The 8,730-nt window shown below is 42.1% G+C and overlaps 1 protein-coding gene across 4 annotated transcripts in view; it reads right to left on the bottom strand.

The window, feature by feature from the left end:
• Nucleotides 1–542: 542 nt before the first annotated feature.
• The window catches only part of SEC61A2 (SEC61 translocon subunit alpha 2), a 34,875-nt gene continuing 26,687 nt past the window's right edge, over nt 543–8,730 (bottom strand). For all 4 annotated transcript variants that reach the window (XM_060659600.3, XM_060659597.3, XM_060659599.3 and 1 more), the window contains 2 exons: nt 4,299–4,375; nt 543–1,648 (listed from right to left, as the gene is read on the bottom strand). In XM_060659600.3, the coding sequence (XP_060515583.1) occupies nt 1,462–1,648; nt 4,299–4,375 (264 nt within the window). In that variant the 3' untranslated portion in view covers nt 543–1,461. The remainder of the gene's footprint in view (nt 1,649–4,298; nt 4,376–8,730) is intronic.

The following is an 8,730-nucleotide window of genomic DNA, read 5'->3' as shown; positions in this document are numbered from 1 at the left end:
TGAGCATTTAAAAGGTGAAGGTTTCCTATAAAAAGCCCTGTTTCCACCTTCTCTTGAAAAAAAAAAAAAAAAATCCTATATAACAACACTGGATCCACATTTCTATTCTAACAATGGTCTGAGCCCCTTAGGAGATGACCCTTGTTCCTATCCTGCCAGCCTTTATTTTATCTGCCCTGCCCCTGTAATTGTTTGGTTTTGTGATGGTAGGCTAAAAAAGATAGACTTCCTGCACTTACTAAATAAACAACGAGAAAATCTTACTGCTGAAAAGGATCTTTCAAAAATTAAGTTTGATCTCTTTCTGGACAACAGAGCACATATTTATAAAGAGCTATGTTATTCCAAATGGAGGCTGGGATGTTAATCTGACACCATTTTCCTATCCTTTGTAGTATCAGTCACGTAACTGAGCACCTTTAAGTTGGTCAGTGTTCCTCAACCATTTTATGATTAAACACTAATTACATTTGACCTCTTACAACAGACATCTCAGGATGGGTGAGATGACTATGATGAACCTATACAAATAATCTCAGAAATCGTTTAATATCTGATTTTATTTTTCCAACACAACTGAAACAGTTTTATTAAATAAAGGTTTATTTTCTACTGTTTACACTCATGTTGCTGCTGTAAAGTACAACAACATACACAAATTCCTAGCATGAATTACTCATAATGTTCACCCCCACTGAACTACAGACATTGCTTGAGAATTAGATCTTTGCTTTAGGGGTTTAAAAAAAAAATGGGGCATTGTATCTTGAAAGCATATTCTCAAGTGATGGGTTGGAATTCGAAGGCATAGCCAATACAGTCAAACAGCACCGACTGCTGTCACTGGGAAGAAAGGAATGAAAATCAGCAAGAGTCCTCACGAGCACTTGTTTCTAGGAACAGCTGTAACCGAAGCCTGATTCTGCCAGTCGGCTGAGTGGCAGCTTTGAAAGGGGACGAGAAGGGGCGGTGGACGGAGAGGGAGGGTGGGAACGTGGATACTATGAGTTAAAAAAGTATAAAAAGTTAATTATATCTAAAATACAGATTAGATATAAATGTTCCAGAACTCATTAAATAAGCTCAAAAATACTGGAAAGTGGCAATTTGAACTACATTTATTTTTAAACAAGTGGGGGGAATAGCGAGTGTTTTGAATGTGTGCAAAACTGATCCACGTCACCATCTCACCGTCACAACTGAACATGGCAAGGCGGGCACATTGGTTTCCAGCATCACGGGCAACACTACGAGTACATTTTTTAACGAATAATGTAAACTTTAGTTTTAAGGCAGCTGGTACTAACGCTGCACACAGGCTTAGCTCAGTGCCCATTTCACAAATGGGACAGTCAGCACTTGAAAACAAAGTGTGAGGGAAGAAAAGGGGAACCAGCAGTTGACAGAAACAACGTGTCAAGATTATTTTCCCTTTCACACACACAAGAAATACTGGAACACTTAGAAAAACAAAGCACCCATCCCGCCAACTTCAGCCTGCTCCTTGACAAAAATTTCAAAATACTGATAAATAATAGTGACTGCGAGCAGAATCCCAGTGCCAGAGCCGATGGCCCCGAGGAAGTCGGCCAACACCGACAGGGCTCCGATGCACAAGCCCCCAAACGCAGCTGCTGTGGGGATGTACCTGGAAGACAAAACCCTGGGTCAGGCGGTGCAGCGAAACAGGAAAAGGTGCAACAGTCAGAAACAACACACTGACGCATCGTTAAACAAGCCTGTCGTGAACTGACCCGTTGTGCACAGTAGTTACGTGTTGGTGAAAACTTTGCCATTAAGGTAACGATGTGACCCTGACTTCCAGAAACCAGTAAACAGCCGAGAAAGACAATACGTGATTTTTATGGCAGGTTAGGATCCTCAACAGATCTACGCATTAAAACATTTAGTACTTTAAATAGGTCATCTTCAGCTCCCTCTTGTAGATGAAGAGTAAACTTCAAAATGCTAAGTAACAAATTTATGGGACAAGATGTGGAGGACCCTCTTTACAGTAATTCAACCTTGGCTGCACATTAGAATCACCTGGAGAGTTGTTTAATATACTTGGATGATATTTAAAATATTCCAGAAAGGAAAAACAAAAGACTGGGGAGATGGTCGATGAACAGGAATGGCAGAAAGATGCTTAACTACTGAAGCTGGATACAGTTGAATACCGGGAGGTTCCTTATACTACTCTCTGCGATCTACATTCTAGATAAATAAAAAAATTACATAAAAATACAAATGCCTGTTCAATAAATAGTTCTGGAACAACTGGATATCCACACGCACAAAAAGAAATCTGGACCCCTATCACACCAAACACAAAAAACATTAGCTCAAAGTGGACCACAGACCTGAATGTTAGAGCCGAGACTCCTAATGGAAAATAATAAATCTTTGTGACCCTGGGTTAGGCAATGGTTTCTTAGATAAACACCAAGACCAGCACAACGCAACCAAGAGAAACTGAACGTTGTCAAAATTAAAAACTCGTGCAAAGGACACCAAGAAAGTGAAAAGACAACCCACAGAATGGCAGCAAATTATTTATACATCATACACCGAAGAGGAGCCATATCCAGGATATTGTCATAAAAAAATCTTACAACTCAGGGCGCCTCAGTAGTTCAGTCAGTTAAGTTCAACTCTTGATTTCAATTCAGGCCACGATCTCACAGTTCGTGAGTTCAAACGCGGAGCCTGCATGGGATTCTCCGCCCCCCCCTTTCTATCCCTCCCCAGCTCAAGTGCATGTGCGCGCATGCGCTCACTCTCTCTCCCTTTCTCTCTCTAAATAAACTCAAAAATTTTACAACTCTAACAAAAAGACAACCCAGTTAAACATAAGCAAAAGATGTGAATAGACACTTCTCCAAAGAAGGTACACAAATGGCTGATTAAACACATGAAAAGACACTCCACATCATTACTCATCAGGAAAAAGCAAATCAAAACCACAATGAGCTACCACCACATGCCCACTGGATGGCTAGAATCAAAAAGCAAGAAGCGGTGCTAGCAAAGGCGTGCAACGACTGGAAGCTTCACCCACTGCTGGGGGGATGGAGAGCAGTCCAGCCGCTCTGGAAACACTCTGGCAGTTCCTCGATACTAAACACAGCATTGTTAGGACCCAACGATCCCACTCCTACAAGAAGGAAAACACATGTCCACACAAAACATGTACAAGTATGTTCTTAACAGCATTATTCGTGATAGTCAAAACACTGGAAACAACCAAAATCTCCATCAACCGATGAACAGATAAACAAAACGTGGTACAGTACACCCATATAATGGAATAAAAGAAAACTATTACAAAAGATCACAATTCCACTTATATGAAATGTCCAGAATAGGCAAATCTGTAGAGATCAAAAGTAAAAAGTGGGCTGGGGCGTGGGAGGGTGCAGTGAATGGGAATAGCCAACAGGTGCAAAATTTCTTTATTGGTGATGAAAAAAAAATTTTTTTTAAGTTTAAAAAGTAAGCTTTATAGCCAATGTGCGGCGTGAACTCATGATCCCGAGATCAAGAGTCACATGCTCCTCCAACTGAGCCAGCCAGCTGCCCTGGTGACAAATGTGTTTTTAGAATTACACTGTAATGATTCCACACTCTGAATATACTAAAAACAAAAAAAAACACTACACCATACACTTCAAATGAGTGAATTACACAGTATGTGAATTACAGCCCAATAAAGCTGTTATCAAAAAATAAACTAATGCAAAAAAAGAAAAGAAGGGGCACCTGGGTGGCTCAGTCGGATAAACCTCTGACTCTATTGCAGCTCAGGTCAGGACCTCACATTTGTGGGATCAAGCCCCATGTCGGGCTCCGTACTAAGGGTGGAGCCTGTTGGTGAGCACGTGACCACGTGTGCTCTCGCTCTCTCTCAAAAAAAGTAAACAAATAAACGAATGTATGGTATCCACCTTGGGCCAAATAAATCACAATTCCTAGAGGTTGAATATCAGTGCCTTTTAAAAGCTCCCAGGCGATTTTATGTGCAGCCAGACAACAAGGACTTCCAATCAAGAACATTTTACCACTGGGCTGAACAGTGAAGGAAACAATTTTACTTAAATCATTTAGATGTCAATTTTGATGTGGAGAACAATTCAGTATTGTGTTAAATTTTGGTTCTTCTGTGTGAAGTCGAAGAAAAATGCTTCATATTTAAACAGGACAACATTTGACAATAAATTAAAGACTGAAAAGCCAGGTATATACGTATGTACACACACATGTACACACACATCAAGGGTTAAATTTCATGACCTTACCTATTGAGCTCATGAACCATAGAGGTATCTCTGTGGCCCCTCATAACCATTTGCTGTTCTTTAAGCTGTTTAGCAACCTGCCAAGAGAAAAACAACTTTTAAAATCAAACTCTAGGGGCACCTGGTTTGCTCAGTCAGTTGAGCATCCGGTTCTTGATTTTCACTCAGGTCATAATCTCATAGTTCACGAGTTTGAGCCCCTGCACTGACAGCACAGAGCCTGCTTGGGATTGTCTCCCTCTCTCTGCCCCTGCCCCACTCTCTCTCAAAAACGAACATTAAAAAAAAAATTAAACATAGGGCACCTGGGTGGCTCAGTCAGTTAAGCATCTGACTGGCTCACGTCGTGATCTCTCGGTTCAAGGGTTCGAGCCCCACGTCGGGCTCTGGGCTGACAGTCCGAGCCTGGAGCCTGCTTCAGATTCTGTGTCTCCCTCTCTCTCTGCCCTTCCCCTGCTCACACTCGGTCTCTCAAAAATAAACATTAGTCAGTGGGCCACATGCTAGAAAGAACGTATTGGGAAGATGGCGGCATAGGAGGGCGCTGGGCTCACCGTGTCCTGCTGACCACTTAGATTCCACCCACATCTGCCTAAATAACCCAGAAAACCGCCAGAAGACGAGCAGAACGGACTCTCCGAAGCCAAGCGTAGACAAGAGGCCCGCGGAAGAGAGTAGGAAGGGCAGAGAGGCGGTGCACGCTACACGGACTGGCGGGAGGGAGCCGGGGTGGTGGAGGGGCAGCCTTCCCGGCAAGACAGAGCCCCCGAGTCTGGCTTGCAAAAGCGGAGGGGCCAGACAGAGTGTGTTCTCACAGCCAGCGGGACTTAACATCCCGAATGTTGTAAGTCAACAGCTCTGCTCAGAAAGCGGGAGGGCGAGAGGACGTTGGGAGGGAGAGGTGTTGAGCCCCGGAAGACAGAGCTAAGCTCGGCGGGGAACAAATGCGCTGGCCAGGGCCATTGCCCTCTCCCACCACCACCCTCCCAGCCAAAATTCCAAAGGGAACCAACTCCCGGCACTGCGCAAACGCCCAATGTTGTGCTTCTGTGGATCCATCCCTCCCATGGGCCTGCCTCCCTCCTGGTGCTGCAGGGCCTCTCCCGCAGGGGACCACCGACAGCAAAGCTGGCTAAGCTTGCCCCTCCCACCCACCCCTGTGCACCTTGCGGATCCACCCCATCTGATACGACCTTGGCCAGATCCCATCAAAGCAGCTCCACAAGCCTGGCAGTGTGCGAGCAGCCCAGACAGGGGCCACACCACTCCACAGTGAGTCCTGCCCCTAGGACAGGGGAAGATAAGGTCCACACCAGTCTGACTGTGGCCCCAGAGGTAGGCTGAGAGCAGACATTGGGTCTGACTGCGGCCCGCCCAGCTACCACAGGGACTACCCAAAATGACAAACCAGAAGAATTCTCCTCAAGAGAAACTCCAGGAAGTAGTGACAGCTAACGAATTGATCAAAATCGATTTAAGCAAAATAACGGAACAAGAATTTAGAGTAATAGTCATAAAATTACTCGCTGGGCTTGAAAAAAGTATAGAGGACAGCAGAGAATCTATTGCTACAGAGATCAAGGGACTAAAAAATAGTCATGAGGAACTAAAAAATGCTATAAATGAGGTGCAAAATAAAATGGAGGCTGCTTCAGCCTCTCACAGACTGAAGGGGCAGAGGGGAGAATAAGTGAATTAGAAGATAAAATTATGGAAAAAGAGGAAGCTGAGAAAAAGGAAGATTAAAAAAATCCAGGATCACGAGGGGAGAATTAAAGAACTAAGTGATGCAATCAAATGGAACACTATCCGTATCATAGGAATTCTAGAAGAAGAAGAGAGAGAGAAAGGGGCTGAAGGTGTACTTGAATAAATCATAGCTGAGAACTTCCCTGATCTGAGGAAGGAAACAGGGATTGAAATCCAAGAGGCACAGAGAACTCCCTTCAGATGTAACTTGAATCAATCTTCTGCATGACATATCACAGTGAAACTGGCAAAATATAAGGATAAAGAGAGAATTCTGAAAGCAGCTAGGGATAAACGGGCCTTAACATACAAAGGTACACACATAAGGGTAATAGCAGACCTATCTACTGAAACTTGGCAGGCCAGAAAGGAATGGCAGGAAATCTTCAATGTGATCAACAGAAAAAATATGCAGCTGAGAATCCTTTATCCAGCAAGTCTGTCATTCAGAATAAAAGGAGAGAGAAAAGTTTTCCCAAACAAACAAAAACTGAAGGAATTCATCACCACCAAACCAGCCCTACAAGAGATCCTAAGGGGGTCCTGTGAGACAAGGTACCAGAGACATCACTACAAGCATGAAACCTACAGACATCACAATAACTCTAAACCCATATCTTTCTATAATAACACTGAATGTAAATGGACTAAACGCTCCAACCAAAAGACATATGGTATCAGAATGGATAAAAAAACAAGACCCATCTATTTGCTGTCTACAAAAGACTCATTTTAGACCTAAGGACACCTTCAGATTGAAAGTGAGGGGGTGGAGAACTATCTATCATGCTACTGGAAGTCAAAAGAAAGCTGGAGTAGCCTTATCAGACAAACTAGACTTTAAATTAAAGGCTGTAACAGGAGATGAAGAAGGACATTATAATTACAGGGTCTATCCATCAGGAAGAGCTAACAATTATAAATGTCTATGCACTGAATACGGGAGGCCCCAAATATATAAAACAATTACAAACATAAGCAACCTTATTGATAAGAATGTGGTAATTGCAGGGGACTTTAATACTCCACTTACAACAATGGATAGATCATCTAGACACATGGTCAATAAAGAAACAAGGGCCCTAAATGATACATTGGATCAGATGGACTTGACAGATACATTTAGAACTCTGCATCCCAAAGCAACAGAATATACTTCTTCTCCAGTGCACATGGAACATTCTCCAAGATAGATCACATACTGGGTCACAAAACAGCCCTTCATAAGTATACAAGAATTGAGATCACACCATGCACACTTTCAGACCACAATGCTATGAAGCTTGAAATCAACCACAGGAAAAAGTCTGGAAAACCTCCAAAAGCATGGAGGTTAAAGAACACCCTAGTAAAGAATGAATGGGTCAACCAGGCAATTAGAGAAGAAATTAAGAAATATGTGGAAACAAATGAAAATGAAAATACAACAATCCAAACGCTTTGGGATGCAGCGAAGGCAGTCCTGAGAGGAAAATGCATTGCAATCCAGGCCTATCTCAAGAAACAAGAAAAATCCCAAATACAAAATCTAACAGCACACCTAAAGGAAATAGAGAAGAACAGCAAAGACACCCCAAACCCAGCAGAAGAAGAGAAATAATAAAGATCAGAGCAGAAATAAACAATATAGAATCTAAAAAAATTGTAGAGCAGATCAATGAAACCAAGAGTTGGTTTTTTCAAAAAATAAACTTGATAAACCTCTAGCCAGGCTTCTCAAAAAGAAAAGGGAGATGACCCAAATAGACAAAACCATGAATGAAAATAGAATTATTACAACCAATCACTCAGAAATACAAGCAATTATCAGGGAATACTATGAAAAATTATATGCCAACAAACTGGACAACCTGGAAGAAATGGACAAATTCCTAAATACCCACACACTCCCAAAACTCAAACAGGAAGAAATAGAAAGCTTGAACAGACCCATAACCAATGAAGAAATTGATTCAGTGATCAAAAATCTCCCAACATTTAAGAGTCCAGGACGAGATGGCTTCCCAGAGGAATTCTACCAGACATTTAAAGCAGAAATAATACCTATCCTTCTCAAGCTATTCTAAAAAATAGAATGGAAGGAAAACTTCCAGATTCCTTCTATGAAGCCAGCATGACTTTGATTCCTAAACCAGACAGAGACCCAGTAAAAAAAAGAGAACTACAGGCCAATATCCCTGATGAATATGGATGCAAAAATTCTCAGTAAGATACTAGCAAATTGAATTCAACAGCATACGAAAAGAATTACTCACCATGATCAAGTGGGATTCATTCCTGGGCTGCAAGGCTGGTTCAACATTCGCCAATCAATCAATGTGATACATCACATTAATAAAAGAAAAGAACCATATGATCCTGTCAACTGATGCAGAAAAAGCATCCTTTAATAAAATTCAGCATCCTTTCTTAATAAAAACCCTCAAGAAAGTCGGGATAGAAGGAACATACTTAAACATCATAAAAGCCATTTATGAAAAGCCGACAGCTAATATCATCCTCAATGGGGAAAAACTGAGAGCTTTCCCCCTGAGATCAGGAACATGACCGGGATGTCCACTCTCACCGCTGTTGTTTAACATAGTGTTGGAAGTTCTAGCATCAGCAGACAACAAAAGGAAATCAAAGGCATCAAAATTGGCAAAGATGAAGTTAAGCTTTCACTTTTTGCAGATACATGATA

The sequence above is a fragment of the Panthera onca genome, chromosome B4, assembly GCF_046562875.1.
Source record: "Panthera onca isolate mPanOnc1 chromosome B4, mPanOnc1 haplotype 2, whole genome shotgun sequence".
Taxonomy (NCBI): domain Eukaryota; kingdom Metazoa; phylum Chordata; class Mammalia; order Carnivora; family Felidae; genus Panthera; species Panthera onca.
The sequence above is the reverse complement of the archived record's forward strand: the minus strand, read 5'-3'. Positions and strand labels throughout refer to the sequence as shown.